The 17,349-nt window shown below is 41.7% G+C and overlaps 1 protein-coding gene across 12 annotated transcripts in view; it reads left to right on the top strand.

Moving 5' to 3' along the window:
* The window catches only part of CLEC16A (C-type lectin domain containing 16A), a 327,820-nt gene that overhangs the window by 178,914 nt on the left and 131,557 nt on the right, over positions 1–17,349 (top strand). For all 12 annotated transcript variants that reach the window (XM_075830097.1, XM_075830102.1, XM_075830099.1 and 9 more), the window contains one exon: positions 9,581–9,701. In XM_075830097.1, coding sequence (XP_075686212.1) covers positions 9,581–9,701 — 121 coding nt within the window. The remainder of the gene's footprint in view (positions 1–9,580; positions 9,702–17,349) is intronic.

A 17,349-nucleotide genomic window follows, 5' to 3' on the forward strand; every position in this document is an offset into this window, starting at 1 on the left:
AAAAATTCACGTAAAATAGATAGAGATATGTACAAACCTCTTTTCCTGTATTTTTGTCTGTAAGTTCTACATAGTGCGTGACCGTATTGATGGAGTACCTGAGAAAATAAGCCGAGAGCATTGACTAGAAAGGTGTGAAGTGAAAATCTGGTTTTAGCTGAATGTTTTCATGTTCAGTTCCTGGAAACCCCTCCCTTCTACTGTATATAGGAAGGTCACTTACTTTAAAGAGAGCGGCTGCTTTATACCAAAAGTTGTTATTGTGGTTTCCTATTGACAACTTTCTTTTTCATTACGTGTTAAATCAGAAACAAATGTTGAGTCTTTTCGAGAACGGAAACCATCAAAGAACAAACTACTTACTCTTATACTGGCAGGCTGATCTGTCAAGTTGGCATGCTATCTGGTTTATGTTGGCTATTCAAATCAAAAAAGGATATATACAGTCTTAGGCTTCATTCACACGAGCGTGTCCAATTTGCTTGCGCAAAAAAACAGATTGTATTTCCTGCATTTCATGTCTGTGTGCCACCACTGTGCTTTGCGTGTGGCATCCATTTTTCACGTCCGTGATTCTCCTCTGCAAGCACTTCCTTTTTTCTCTTCAATTTCTCTGCATGTCTCTAGCAAATGATGCATGAAACATGGACAGCACACGGATGTGTATCCTGGGTACACACTAGCTGTAACCTGTATCCGTCAGGTCAGTGCCACTGATTGGTTCAGCGACCGCGGTTACCGCGTGTGTCTGGCATGCGGGATCGAGTGCTTATCGATCACATCTAAGTTATGCGGTTGCGATTTGTTGCGGGTTTTACCTCCCCATTGAATTCAATGGGGAAAATCCGCAACAGAAAAACAGCGATTGCGCAGCATAAATTGACATGCTTTGGATTAAAAAACCGCACCTGAAGTCAATTTATGAAGATTTTCAGCAATAAAATATGTTGTGGAAAATCTGCAGTGTTTACGCTACGTCTGAACTTACACTTAGGCCCCATACATAAAACATTGCCCGTAATCACATTCCGTAATCACAGGCATGGACAGCCGTCCACACTTGTGGGTCATACTCCCGTTATAAAGTATGGGAGCAGAGTCCGTAAAATGACACAGCGGTTACCCGCCAATCTTACAGCGCCAGCCACGCAGGACCAGCATTGACTAAAGTGCCTGAGGAAGGTCAAGGTTTTGACCGAAACGTCGTCACTGGCTACAAATAAATAAATTATTTACTTGGATAAATAATTCCATATTGGTGTGCATAGTACTTTGTTTCTCTACTGGATCGGGTTGGGCCCCTACACATGCACCCACACCATTACCTAGTGCTATTAGAACCTTGTAACTAGTTAAAAACGTGTGACAACGGACCCGTATTTACGGGAGGTAAAAAGAAAACGGTCGTGTGCATGGGGCCTAATACTGTTTACAGTTTTGTGGGAAATCATTCAGGGTAAGATGTCATTTATTGATTTAAAACCCTGCTCATTGTGTGCTAAAGAGTTCAGTGGGTGGTCTCAACTTTTGATGGTCAGCCTTCCCTGCATTGGCAGCCATTTCTGTAAGCATACTAATCACAGTGATACCACCACCAGGACTCTTTAGGCCACAGTAAGCAGGAATTTAAATCTGTAAGTAACAGGTTAGGCTCTGTTCACATTTGCGTTGGTCATTTACATTGTTCTGCTTTTTCATAGGTGCAGAACAATGAAAATGACGGCAGTGCCGGATCCGTCACTTGACGGACACTAACAGCGCCTGACAAAAGCCATTGATTTTTAATCGGTTTTGTCTGGTTTCCGTCATTGTGCTGGACAAAATAGCGCTTCATGCTGCACTGTTTTGACCAGGATTTTTTAAGTAATCAGCGACTAAGCCTCTAATGCAGATGTGAATACGGCCTTATATTGAACCGCATGTTTGATGTGACTGGTTCCCTTTAAAGGGTTTGCCCGATGAAAGGCATTTGTCTGATTAGTGATTAGATTAAGGGTCCAACTACCGATACTCCACCGGTCACAAGAATGGGAATCCAATGCACCGTTGCTAGTTTGATGCTGGACAAGATAAATAGAGAAGCTGGGTGAAGCTGCCGTACATGTGCATGGAGTTCTCCATAAGGGTATGTGCACACACAAAATCAAAAATGTCTGAAAACACGGATCTGTTTTCAAGGGAAAACTGCTCCTGATTTTCAGAAGTTTTTTAAGCCACTCGCGACTTTGGCAGCATTTTTGACGGCCGTTTTTGGAGCTGTTTTTCTATAGTCAATGAAAAACGTCCCAAGAAGTGACATTCACTTCTTTTTCGCGGGCGTCTTTTTACGTGCCGTTTTTTTGAAAGGCATAAAAAAACGGCCCATTGGAACAGAACGCTGTATTTCCCATTGAAATGAATGGGCAGATGTTTGGAGGCGTTCTGCTTCCGATTTTTTTTTAGCCGTTTTTAGAAACGTTTACGGCCCGAAAAATGGCTTAAAATAAGCCGTGTGAACATACCCTAAGGGTATGTTCACACGGCTTAGCAAAATACGGAGATATTTTCTGGTGGAAACCGCTCCTGATTTTCAGAAGTTTTTGGAGCTGTTTTTCAATGGAGTCAATGAAAAACGCCTGCACTTCTTTTGACGAGCCATCATTTTACGCGCCATATTCTGACAGCGACACGTAAAATAAAGGCTCGTGGGAACAGAACATCGTAAAACCCATTGCAGGCAATGGGCAGATGTTTGTAGGTGTATTAGGGGCGTTTTTTCAGGCGTAATTCGAGGCGTAAAATGCCCGAATTACGTCTGAAAACAGTGCGTGTAAACATACCCTAAGGCCCCATGCACACAAACGTAAAAACGCCCGTAATTACGGGCCATAATTACTGCCCGTAATTACGGGCCCATAGACTTCTATTGGCCACGGGTACCTCCCCGTATGCTTACCGGAAGGTGCCCGTGCCGTTGAAAAATATAGAACATGTCCTATTTCAGGCCGTAATAACGGCACGGGCAGGCCCATAAGTCTATGGGGCTCCCCTAATTACGGGTGACTACGTGTGTGCACCCGTAATTACGGGAGCGTTGCTAGGCGACGTCAAGGGATAGTCACTGTCCAGGGTGCTGAAAGAGTTAAATGATCGGCAGTAAATCTTTCAGCACTCTGGACAGTCACTACCGATCACAATATAGATCAACGTGTAAAAAAAATAGAAGTTCATACTTACCCAGAACTCCCTGCTTCTTCCTCCAGTCCGGCCTCCCGGGATGACGTTTCAGCCCATGTGACCGCTGCAGCCAATCACAGGCTTCAGCGGTCACATGGACTGCCACGTCATCCAGGGACTACGGAAGGGGCTGCCGATTACTGCAGTGTAATTTTGCAGCGAAAACGTGCCCGTAATTACAGGTGGATTACTGGTGACACCGGACCCGTATTTACGGGCATGGGTCCGTAAATACTGGTGCAATACGGGTCGAATACGTGTGACCAAGGACCCGTATTTACGGGAGGAAAAAAATACGTTCGTGTGCGTGAGGCCTAACAGTCTATGAGCAGTTACAGAAACAGCTGAGCGTGCTTACCTGCCAAGTTCTTTCACCACATATGAGAGCACTGTAAAGTGCAATAATTTCCTCAATCTACACCAAGGAGGTTTTTAGCTGCTCATTTGAGCTGATTGTTAACAATTTATGTAAGAAAAATACAGCCAGAATACAACCGAGCCTATTAGTAAGAACTGGGGCCCTTTGACTTGTAGTGTTCGGGGGAGCCCTGTGCACAGACTCCAACCAGGATATTGCAGAACCCATCACAAAAAACTTGAGCCACGTGGCTGGCATTGTTTTCTCCAGGGGGCCCTGTGGATGTCTCTGTTCTGGGGAACACTGCGGCATTCTTTGTTCTAGAGGGGGGTGGATACCTTGCTGTATTCTGGGTGACTGTTCCGAGGCACTATGGCAAGGTCTGTTGTGGAAGGCGGGTGGCTGTACTCTTAATAACTACGGCAAACACATATAGGTGTCCTACACATTAGAAATGGAGCACTTAAACTTCAAGGCTAGCACAAGCAAAGATCACTGTGTAGGCTGTTACGATTTGACCCCTTAGCATTGCACAATGACTACAAGATATAGGGATTGTTTACAAATGTTCTGACATGCATATGGGTTCATCCATAATTTTGTAACATTAATGTAAGAGGTACTGAATATCTGTTTCCTCCTATAATAATAATAATAGACCTCGTACCTATTTTTTCAAGGCTTCCTGTAAACTTCATATTATCTCGCTGATTTAGTTTTGGGAAGCGGCTTGAATTTCTTACTCCGATCGAGTTAGAGACCATGAATCTAGTCACTTTGTTCCAGAAGATGAAACATGTTTTAATTTATTCTCTGTTTTACCGTAAAGTGCTTTTCTATGTCACGCAAAATTGAATCTGAAAAACAGGGAAAACAAATCCTGATGTTTCTGGAAGTACTAGAAAATCGACTCTTCCAGAAAACGTGGCTAATTTTTACTTCTGTCAAAGCACAATTGGTTTGCTATTGAATTAACTGAGACCAGCAGGGGCTGTTAGCGAAGAGTTATCTCATTTTATGTTCCGATACAAAGCTCTTGGTAGGATTGTTCACAATATATCGTTATACGAAGACTACATAGCCTGTATAGCATATAGAACTGATTTTTTTTTTTTCCTTCTGTTTCTTTGAAAATACAGGAAAATATATTCTCAACTAAAAAATAGTGTAATAAATAGAACATTTTGGTGAAATATTTCTTTGTGTTTTTTCAATGGCTTTATTTACCTACTAGGGTAAAATTGAGCTATGCTTAAGGGTTACCCGGGACTTTTAAAAATCTTTATTATGGGCAGAGGATGGTATAAAATAATATCCTATCACTTCAATCATAAGAAGGTTTTGATTGGCACTACTGGGTTCTGTGGTACTTCAGCTGCATGTATGGGTGGTGTCACTTCCAACAATATACAAGTGTAGAAATAAATTTGCGTCACTCACCCTTGGAGATCATTCGCTGCACTTTATTTGCAGACATTAGAATGTCATGCACATAGCAATCGGCCTACAGCCGTTTCACGTACTCCAGACACTTTCTCACGGCCTTCCTGGATGTAGCGTGGTCACACTTAAATCCCCAACCATGCGTCAGCGGGACTAATTAAAAAAATCTATCAATATTATTAACAAACTATCAAATCCTATTGTACATACTGTACAAACAAGCAAATCGGATGGAAAACATTAGTGGTAAAGACGATGGGTCATCCCTCTCATTCAGTTCCAAAGGTCCTAGCGCCTGTCACAATTATCTACTGGGGCAAGCACTTGCTGTAATGCTACAAACAATAAATGTTTTGGATCTCCCCGATGCACATTCCTTTATATGGCCAATCAACCTTTCTCTGTACCCAGGGAATACATATGTGTGCAAATGCTCTTAAAAAATGGGTGAATTTTTTTACCAATATAAAAGAATTTCCGGGGACAAGGTCTCGCAGCCAATTACGTCTAGCCTCCTGAAATCTCCTTCTTGCTATCTCACCTCTAAGATTTGTACATCACTTGAACGGTATAATTGGTGGGTTAGAAGCTTTCTCCGTCAAATACTCATCTGCCTCCAAAACGTGCCCATGTTTTATATTCACTTTTAATCATTCCTGCTAGGAGACTATATTGAAATGAGAACACAAATAATTTTTTCTTAAGGCCCTTTTACACCAGCCTATTATCGGGCAAATGAGCGTCCTCAGAACGCTCGTTCCTGATAGTTGCCCTTTGTAAACAGAGTAACGATCACCCAATAAACAAGAAAACGCTCATTCATCAGCAGATTGTATAGTTTTAAATGTGTAAAATATTATCATTGTCGGGCAGCACATCTCCCTGTGTAAACAGGGGAACGATCAGCCGATAAATGAGCAACCGCTCATTTATCGGCTGATTGCATCGTTTTAAATGCCTAAACTATTATCGTTCCCGGCAGCACCTCTGTGTAAACGGAGATGCGCTGCCAACATGATGACAATGTATAGGGACGAGCGCTCATCCCCATACTAGCCCCTTGTGAAAGCAGCAAACGTGTGCCGATCAACGAACTGCCTTGTTGATGGGCGCTCATTTACACAGCCCATGTCAGGCTGTGTAATACCACCTTTAGACTTCTCTGTTCACCGAACAATAATTTGGTCCTGTCCTGACTAATCACTCTAGCAAATGACTCAAACAATAGTGTCTCTCCATAGCCCCCTACCCTCAGCCTGTCCATCAGGCTTGTTCATCTGCTGATCGTATCGTTTTAAAAAAGTAACATACTGCCATTGCTGACATCACATCTCCTTGACGCGCTGCCGACATGATGATAATGTATGGGGACGTGCGATCGGAGTAACGAACACTCATCCCCATACTAGCTCCTTGTAACAGGAGCGAACGAGCGCCGATCAACGACACAAAATTGGCCGGTGTAAGAGGACCTTTACGATGAAAGGTAACACCTCTATATAGATAACACAGGATCCACCATTGACAATAGGTGACACCGCTTCCCTCCTATCCCTTCCAGCAGAATAACCTCTACACGGGTCACAATGCATGCCTAGAAAACTATCCCATAGAAGTCAATGGGTCCGCTACTGTTCACAGGCTCCTATGGGCCATGTGGCTGCTGTAAAGCTTATCTCTAAATGCTATTAACAGCAGCTCAGGCAATATGGCTGACTCCATAATTCTGTGCAGAAAATAGAATAAAAAAATCTACATTCCAAAAATAAAAACCGTCTGGTATTAAAAAATAAAGGTGACACATTCCAGTTAAGGCACTGTTCACACAGAGTTCTTGCAGGCGGAAAAAATTCTGCGTTAGAATTCCTTTAGGAAGTTTGAGGCAGATTTTGAACTGCCTGCTCTTTTGTAGTCCATATTTTTCACTGTGTTTTTTGCTCACAAAAAAACGGTGGCATAAACGCTCAAAAACTAGCGCTGCGGGTTCTTTCTACCTCCCATTTATTTCAATGGGAGGTCAGAGGCAGAAACCATGGCAAGAAAGAACATTCTGTTTCCGCGTCAAAATCGTTGCCAAAAGGCTCTGTGTGAACGAACTCGCAGCAGAGATGGAAAGATCTGTCCATAGAACCACTATAAGCTGTACACTCCACAGAGTGGGGCTTTATGGAAGAGTGGCCAGAAAAAAAGCCATTGCTTAACCCTTTCCCAACATCTGCCATATATATACGGCGCACGTCCGGTGGAGGAGTATGGAGCCGGCTGAGCCCCCTCCATAGAACAAGTATTGTTGGTGGTTGTTGATGTATCTTACAGCTGACACTTCAGTGTAATGAGCGGGATCCTGCTAGTTTAAGTCTTTAGATGCCGCGGTCAATAGCGACTGTAGCATTTAAGTAGTTAGAAATGGGGGCGGCCCCTTGTAACATTGCAACGGCCACCCACGACGCGATTGCGGGGTGCCGTTGGCATGGCAGCCTGGGGGCCTGATGAAGGCCCTCAGGTCTGCCATCTTTGTACTTCTATGAAGCCCTGCTTTTACACCGTAAAAATGAAATCGCCAGAATCCCATTTTTTTTTTATAGTTCTCATGTACTCCTAAATGGTATCAATAGAAACTACAGCTCACTCCGGAAAAAAATAAGCCCTCATACCACTCTATCTGATGAAAAAAAGAAGTAATGACTCTCAGAATATGGCGACAAAACTCAAATTTTATTTTTAAGAATCCATTTTTTTTCCTAAAAATAGTAAAACATAAAAAAAACGATATAAATTTGGTATCTCCGTAGTTGACGTAATCGTATTGACCCGCAGAATAACTTGAGCATGCTGTTTTTACTGCATGGTGAGTGCTGTAAAAACGAAACCCCCATGCTATTCCACCCCACAAAGAATTTTTTTCCAGTTTCCCACTACATTATATGGTACACTAAATGGTGCTGTGAAAATTTCCAACTCGTCCTGCAAAAAAACAATCCCGCATACGGCTTTATTGACAGAAAAATAAAACTGGCTGCGGCGGAAAGTGGTTTAAGAAAAAAGAAAGTTTTGAGTTCGCCAAACAGCATGTGTCAGACTTCCCAAACACAAAGCAGGTTCTCTGGGGATGGGACTAAAATTTAACTTTTTGTCCATCATGGGAAACGCTATATATGGTGTAAACCCAACACTTCCCATCACCTCAAGAACACCAGTGGCAGGGTGAAGCTTGGCGGTGGCAGCAGCATTCTGTGGGGGTGTTTTTCATCAGCCGCTACTGGACTGGAAAACTAATCCGGATTAAAGGACAAATTGCCAGTAGATACAGGGCAATTCTTGAGGAAAACCTGTATCTGTCTGCTAGAGATTTGAGACTTGGACGGAGTTTCACCTTCTAGCAGGACAGTGACCCTAACGTTGGAATGACACTGGAGTGGTTTAAGTGGAAACATAAATGTCTTGGAATGGCCTTATCAAAGCTCAGACCTCAATCCAGTTGAGAATCTGTGACATGACTTGTAGACTGCTGTACACCAACACAACCATCTAACTTGTAGGAGTTGGAGCAGTTTTTTGTCTGGAAGAAAGGTAAAAAATCACAATGTCTAGATGCGCTGAGCTCATAGAGACATTACCCAAGAGACTTACATCGGTAAGTGCAGCAGAAGGTGGTCCACAAAAAAATGTAGTTTGAGGGGGAGAATACTTACGCGCATTAAAGTTGTCTTCTTTTTTTTTTTTTGCCTTAATGGTGTGACAGTAAAAAATGTTTTGCACCTTCAAATTGGTAGTCATGTTGTGTTAATCAAATGGTCCAACCCCCAAAAAAATCCCTTTTAAATCAAATCAAAGGAAAAACACTAAGGGTGTGAATAATTTCGCAAGGCACTGTACATTTCTTCTCAAGTTTATTTACCTAGATTATGATGAAATGCTTGACCAACTAATAGGCTAGTTGGCTGTGCTCTTCTAGCTCCTACCTGCAAAGCAGTGAGCAGACATCCATACTATAAGGAAGATCATCCGTTATCAGGGGTGTACATAAAGGAGATTGGGCCCCTCTTCTGGTGATGACTTCACATCCTTGATAACTTGGGACAGTTGGTCTTTATGCTTGTTTGTCTCTTAATTCACCACATTTTCTCATCCCTCAGAAAAGGGATAAAGCAATCTTCGACTGGGGCCCCATATCTCCAAGGCCCCATAGCAGCCTCTATGGTATATACTCCCTTGCTAGTCAATACCCTTGTATTCATAATTCTTGGAAAATATGTTGGGAGAAACCGACATAGAATGTGCCCAGGGCAGTGCCTGCACTAAAATATACTCAGAAGAATACAATGAAATAGTTGTTTCTAATTTAATGAAAATCGCTGGTCTGAGAATTTCCCTTTTGATATGCTCGAATTGTAACATCATTATGAAAATGATAACTGACTGATTTATACCTATGTGGACAATGCAATGGTTCTACCATGAAATCAGATCAGTCAAAACACAACATTTCTGTACGTATAGACTAATCTAAAAATAACACTGATTACGCCATTTTAATATATCATGATCTTTCCTTTATTTCAGGCAATCCGAGTCTTCTTCATGTTAAGAGCGCTGTCACTACAACTGCGGAAGGAGCCAGAGACTCAGCTTCCTTTGACACGGGAGGAGGACCTGATAAAGACAGATGATGTACTTGATCTCAGTAAGTACCGCAGTGGAGTGTTCAGTCATTTTGGAATGAAGCGTTAGTCATAAGAAATTGGATGGAGGATAGAATTTTATCAATATACTAACACTGTTTCCAAGAATTGCATTAATATTCTTTATCATTTCAGAGTAGTAGAGTGAGAGGACGAAAACAGATCTTGTTGTGGCGCTGCTACACTTCAAAGCAGATAAAACCGTGAAATGGATAGTCGCGTAACGAAAAAATGATTTATTGCTAACAGTGGCAACGCGTGGCGCTGCTACACTTCAACGCAGATAAAACCGTGAAATGGATAGTCGCGTAACGAAAAAATTATTTATTGATAACAGTGGCAACGCGTTTCAATGCATTGAAACGCGTTGCCACTGTTAGCAATAAATCATTTTTTCGTTACGTGACTATCCATTTCACGGTTTTATCTGCTTTGAAGTGTGGCAGCGCCACAACAAGATCTGTTTTCTTCCTCTCACTCTACTATCCTTGCGGTGACCGGATGGTTTACCGATTTTAGGTCTTGGCAGCAGCACGCAACCCTGGTTTCGATCGCTCCCAGGTGAGAGCACCACTGTATATGTTCGATATACTTTTTATCCCTCTGGTCATCTGCACTATGTGGCGCCGTGCTTTTTGTTCTGGTCTCCTCATCATTTCATAGTCAATTCTTCTAATGCTTGCAACACTTCCCTACGCCCTTCCTCTCAATTTAGATCTTTTAAGAGAACACTTTGGTAAATGATCGCGTTGTACTAAATAATTTGCATACAAGCATAGTTTCTAAGTTCCTATAGGCACCCATTTTTTCTTCCACCGTCTCTTTATTCGTACAGTGGCCTTACACTTAAGATAGTTGTTCCCTCCGACTTCACCATAAGTATGCACGCTCTGCTAGGCTGAGCATAAATGTTTTTTTTAATGAAGAAAGGGCAATAAGCCGCTACCAGAACCCTCACCGATAGTAGGCCGATCTCGCAAAATTGGCCAGCATTTATCTAATGTGTGTGGCCAGCTTTAGTATTGGTTAATATCCTTCCTCCTAGGGCAAATAAATTACCAACTGCCTGGACATTGAGTATGTTTTCCTGACTAGAGTAGGAAATTTATTGGGTTTTTGTAGATGGCCGTATTCTGTCAAGTAATCGACCTGATGATGGTGCTATTCAAGTAGGCTAGGGTATTTTGTTTTTTATATGCGTGGTGTCTGACCATCCACAGTGAGAGAAGGCTTTAAAGGCGGTCCTATAGATGATACCTCATGTCAAGATCTGTAGGTATGTGGACCCACCGTGCCGTTCCACCGTAGCGGGATATCAGCTAGCAAAACAGTGTACCAAGTCAATGTGTATATATAGTCCAAGCACAAGGGTACCTGTAGTAGTTCAGACAGTAGCAACGGCTAGGCTCAGATGGGACATTGGCAGCAGACACCAAGCGTGGTGTAACACAGCAGGCGTGACCGGTGGCACAACACGACTCAAATTTTTTAAGGTACAGGAACAAAGGTAGCATGGGATACAGGTAGCCGGTATCCCAACACTGGGAAAAGGATAACACTAAGGGACCATTTGCAAGACTTAACACGGGTAAACACAACGCTCAGGCAAGGAGTAAAGGGGCAGGGCCCTTCTTATTATAGTCTAGGGTAATCATGAGCTAATAGATGATTATTTTCATGCGCACCCTGCGGAACACGGCAGAACGGAGCGGAAGTGAGCGCTGCTGTCTCCTAGGGGGGAGATGCGGGCCAACGCTCACAGATCCATTGCTGCGGCCGTCGGGGGGTGAGTAATCCTGATGGTCCGCGGCCGTGGACGGTACACCTCAGATTCCTTTTGATCCACACTTTCTATTCATTATTAAATTGCACTTGTAAGTCACACTAATTATCTTATTGCGGCGAGCATAGAAATGTTTGTGTACAGGGTGTTAAGCCCTACATACAACACGAAAATGGGGGGTCCTAAAGAACCCTATTCTCTTAGTAGGGAACAGTGTGTGTTGATCATATTGCTTTCTCAAAGGCAAGCGGCATATTTTACTGAGACATGGAAGCAAATGCTTACATCCAGGAACTATTTGCCCAAAATTCTGTTTAAGTAATGGGCATCCTGAGCTGTCTGTCTAGAAGAGATGAACATGCTGGAGTCATACTACACTCTTGAGATAATGTAAACCCTATTTTATTTGTATACCGGGCATATTGCCCTGTGTACGAAGAAAATAAAATATATAGAGGAACCTACTGGCTGGTTCCCTTTAAGCATCATGGTTAGAGATTGTTCCTATATGACTCACAATAAAGGAAATATTGAACAAACTTTTCATTTACCAGTAAGAGAAGTGAAGCAAATGCCACAGATGGCTTTGAAGCTTTTCTGTAGAACTTTGTGCAATGAAGTTCTTGATAATTTTAAAATGCAGTATACGTGTTCTTTTGGCACTAGGAACAGTTTTTTAGAATAATCTATGATGGATTATATGAAATTATATTATCTCTGAGGTAGATATGTTAGACCACTAATTATATATAAATATAAAACCCATTGAGCTAGTGGCTACCGTGACCAGATTACTGCTGTATCTGTATTTCCCATCGTCACGTCGGCAACGATATTTTTCTTCAACTCTGCAATGTTTGCAAAATGCATATTATAGTGGTACTCTCCCAGATCACGTTTATCAGATGTTTTATGGCTGTCTCCATAACTCCCATGGGAATCAATGAAGAGAAGGGCCACCTCTCCATTCATTTTCCACCTGCATACGGTGTAAACCAAGCAAAACACTGTTCTGCAGATATGTGCGGGAGCTAGGACCCACATCTATCAGACATTTGTGGCATATCCCGTGGATATGCCATGAATGTCTAAGATGGGAATAACCCTTTTAAAGGCTATGTACACCTTTTTGGAATTTTCTTTTAATAAAAATGTGTATCCGTGTGTTTGGTGCAACTTTCTAATTACTTTTTTTTTTTTTTTTTTAATTCAGATACAGCTGCTTTATATTCTGTATACAGAGCAGCTGTATCTTGCGCTGAGACCTGAATCTATCAGGTCAGCAGGACTGACTGGTTCAGTGACCGGAAGTATCGATGTGATCGGTAACCGCTCGATCCTGCGTGTCAGAGACCTGCAGAACACGCTGACCTGACGGAAACACAAGTAATAGTGCCTCCTTTTAGGCCCCACTATTATGACCAAAAGATTGTGGACCCTCCACAACCTGCTGACTGGACTAATCCACCGGTGTGGCTTGGGGTCACCTCTAAGGGAGTTATCGAATCAGCCTCCTCGGTCTTCACCCTCTAACCCCTATACAGGGCTCTGGCCTTAGCTGTGGGGAGGTTACCAGTTTACTACCTCTTGAGGTGGTCCCGGTGGAGTAGCTGCTGGCCCAGCGGACCAGGCACTGGCAGATTGTACCTTGATGTATGGAAGCTTCAGGTTTGTCACAGACAGTCGCAATTTCTGCTACTGGTTGTTAAGCCAATTATTACATTTAAGGATGCAGTTACTTATTTTTATTGTCCGTTGTCATTGTCTGATAAGTGTGAAAAATATGCAGTTATAAAGACATCTGGAAGGAAGCAAATGATGTAGAAGATGACTAAGTAGTTGCTGAAATATGAAAAGACCTGCTGTGTGAAAAATTTATTGTTTTAAAGGGTTTGTCCGCTTTAGACAATCTCTACTTGTTAAAAGGGTTTCTTGACTATAAGGCTTCGTTTACATCTGCCCTAGGGCTCCGTTCCGTCTGAGCTTTCTGTCGGAATGGAGCCCTGACCGACACAAATGAAAACCATAGTTTTCCGTTTCCATCACTATTGATTTCAGTGGTGACGCATCCGGTGCCAATAGTTTCCATTTGTGTCTGTCAGGGCTCCATTCCGACGGAAAGCTCAGTCGGAACAGAGCCCTAGCGCAGATGTGAATGAAGCCTAAGCTGATCACAAGTGTCGTCCTGCTATTACCTGTTATCTATGGAGAAACATGGCTGTAAAGGTCCTTTTACGCCATGAAAGTGATCACCAATCGTCAAGACAGATCGATCGGCACTTATTTGCTCCTTTCACAAGTAGCTATAATCGGTAATGTATGGGAACGAATGATCGTTATTGCGATTGTTTGTCCTCATTCGTTTCCATTATGTCCATCATGTTTGCACAATGCAATGATCGGGAATGAGTGTGTATATAAACGCTCATTTGCCCAATCATTTGGCCCGTGTAAAAGGTCCTTAAGTTAAATTTCCCTGCAGTGACACCACAAGGAGAAGTAAGCATTACACGGTGCCCATTCAAACCAATGGGTTGTCTGTGTATTGCAGGACAGGACAAGTCCTCCAAAGATATGCTCTTAGTAACTGCTCTCCACTATGGCCAAGAGAAGAGGATCCGGAACAAGGGCCCCTCTCTTTTTAAGAATGGGATAAGAAAATGGGTTTTCTAAACTTTTTTTTATTTTTAATTTTTTTCATATTTAGAGTATTTTATGTAAAGGAGTTGAGCCTCAAGAACTCATAACAGAATTATTGTATTTATAATGTCCATTGTAATAAGTTTCCCGCAGTTGCAATAGTGTCAGTTTATTGCTAAGGGCTGTCTGTCCTATATGATTATAACATTATATTTTATGAACCCCAAGCTGTCCCTGCCATTTTTAGGGTGCATTGGTTTCCAAGTAAGAGAACATTGAAGTGGCATTCTGGTTATAGAAAGTTATTACCTATGTACTAGATAGGTAATAACTGTTAGATCAGTGGGGGTCTGACCGCTGGGAGTATAGTGCACGGCTATCCCCGTCAGTCTGATAGCGTTAAATGGAATGGTGGCGCGAATGCCCAACCGCCACTCCATTCAACTGGGGAACGCTGGACCGCATTTTTCGTGATCGGTGGGGTTACCATCAATCAGACCCCGACCGCTCTAACCGTTATCACCTATCAAATGGATAGGTGATTTCTTGTTATTACCGGAATCCCATTAACGTACATATTCCTGACATATGCCTTTATATTTTCCACACAGCTTTTCTTTTAATCTGATCTGTAACAACTTCTACCCAATAATTTTATCTTTGTTTCCATTTTACACCAGTATTTCTATTTACTGGGGAAAATCTCGCAATATACTCTGTACAGTATGTTCTAGTTTTTAAAGGCATCATGATTTTTATCCAATTAAATAACGTGTAGAAGTGTATAATAGAAAATCAAGAAAGAGCTCTGTCAGATGTCCGTTGTCAAAATGTTGGAACAATAAAATACCACTTTAGTAGAATGATGGATCAGGGATGTCAATTTATATATAGGCAGCACTAAAAAAAAATTGCAGCGTTTGAGCCCAACTCCATTGTTTTTCTCAAGCCTAGCGATATACCATATTTTAATATCATGGGAATACTCCTTTTAAAGCCAAATTTTTCCGATATATATGTTTCCAGCCCATATACTGAGATCTTATATGTTTATATATCCTGTTGAAATTGTTTGTTAAAGTATTTAAGAAAAGCACCACCCAGAAGATATATTTTTAACAGAGTTAGGGCCTGTTCACATCAGCGTTTCCCATCTGTTGAGCGGTTCCCTCGGAGGTTTCCGACAGGGTTAACCCCTTAACGGAAAGGCAAACTTAAACCTTAGCATCCGTTTCCCTCACCATTTTGAACTCAATGGTGACGGAAATGTTGTTATTGGTTTCCGTTTGTCACCGTTGTGACAGGGTTTCGTTGTTTATGACGGAATCACTAGTGCAGTTAACTGCACTATTGATTCCGTCAAAACGACGGAACCCTGTCACAACGGTGACAAGCAGATACATTAGCTAGGTTTCCGTCACCATTGAGTTCAATGGTGAGGGAAACGGAAGCTAAGGTTTGCTTTTGAGTTTGCTTTTCCGTTGTGGGGCACACCCGACAGAAACCTCTGACGGAGCCCCACACCGGAAGGGCAACGCTGATGTGAATACATCCTTATTGTGATATTTATTGTATAGAATTCTGGAGAACTAAACGAAGATTTATCCTTCGCTTATAAGTGCCATTAAATACCAGGAGCTGTAACTTTTACAAATGATTGAATCCGTTGCGTTAAGATTTTGCGGACGTCTAAATATTGGCCCCTGAAAGCCACTTTTCACCACCGTTATTATCGAGAAACCTGCTGAAATACCAAGAGGTTTTAGATATTGAGAAAAAAACTGCACACTTGTGCTTGACTCCATTCAAATGATAAGATACTACTGATCAATGTTAATTGATTACAGATAGCCAGTCAGGATCACTTAACAGAGTTTGTTCAGGCAGCTCCCTTATTAAGAATTTACTGGCAGTATGTCTGTAGCTAACTCAATTTAATACAATATGGTATGCCGTTTACTGAAACAAATTCAATCAAGTAAATCAAATGATAGAAATCAGGATTCCTGTGGAACAGCACAATCTAAATTTGGAAAACACAATTAAATGTTTTTTTAAATAAATACACAGCCACCTTTTTTAATTTTCGAGAAATCCTCTGGAAACTTCATAGTTTCTCCCTTCCCTATACCTAGCTATGGGGCTACCCAGAATCCAAAGGCGAAAGTGGTGGTGTGTCTTCAATATGCTCTATCAGCACTTCTCAATTATAGAAAAACTAGAACCTTTGGTGACCATGCCGGTTGATTTGCAACTTTCCCAACTCATTTGAATGTTTCCTAGTAAGCTTGGTGCGTAGGGATCCTGAAATAGCTTAATTAAAAAAAAAATGGGAGATACCCCATTGACTCCAAATCTATGGCGCAGATTGGTCTGGCTAGAAATACATGTTTGTCGCGTAGCTCCCAGATGAATTTAAAAAAATAAGAAAAAAACTAAAACCTGTGACAGCAGTGTTTGGGTTCTCAAATGTAAAGTAAAAGGTAGTGACGCATTGATCCTGAAGTATAGTTTGTTGTCCTAAGGGACATGACCTGATTGTAATCATTCCCAGAATTTGTGAAATATCTATGGTTACAAAAGCTGGTGTTTGTGCTAAGGAAAGTTAACTAGAGCAAAACCTCATTCGCTGTTCACTATCCAAATTACTTGTTAATGATTTACTAATATTTTTTACCTGTATCCGTGTTAATGCTCTAATTTTGGGGAAGGTGTGAAGTACCTCCACTTTCTAGCCTCTTGTACGCGAATACATAATTACAATTTGATCAGTTCATTCCACCTGTAACATTTCAAAGGGAATGTCGCGTGTATTTATTTTAATTACATTAATTAAGACTGTAGAAGAGAAAGCGCTTGTCCACACGTAACGGAATTTCTGCAGCATTTCTGCTAACACTAGTAGACATTTCAATGCGGAAAAAACGCACCATTTCCAGCGTCTTTTGGTGCGGATTTTGCTGCATTTTTTTCTCAATGTTGGGAGATGGTGATATCTCCTCTGAAAAACGTAGCAATTCAGTCCACTTTCCGCAGCAAAAATGTACATGCTGCAGAAAAAAAAAGACGCACCGCAGGTCAATTTTCAGGACGGAAAATTTGTTAAATCTCACCCACTATGCTGCTACTGTATTCCTTTTCCATCCGCAATTCCGGCCAGAAAATATGCAGCAATTCTGTTATGTGTGGACAAGCCCAAATGTTGTTTTTTTAAATGTTGTAGTAAT

The sequence above is a fragment of the Rhinoderma darwinii genome, chromosome 6 (assembly GCF_050947455.1).
Source record: "Rhinoderma darwinii isolate aRhiDar2 chromosome 6, aRhiDar2.hap1, whole genome shotgun sequence".
NCBI lineage: Eukaryota > Metazoa > Chordata > Amphibia > Anura > Rhinodermatidae > Rhinoderma > Rhinoderma darwinii.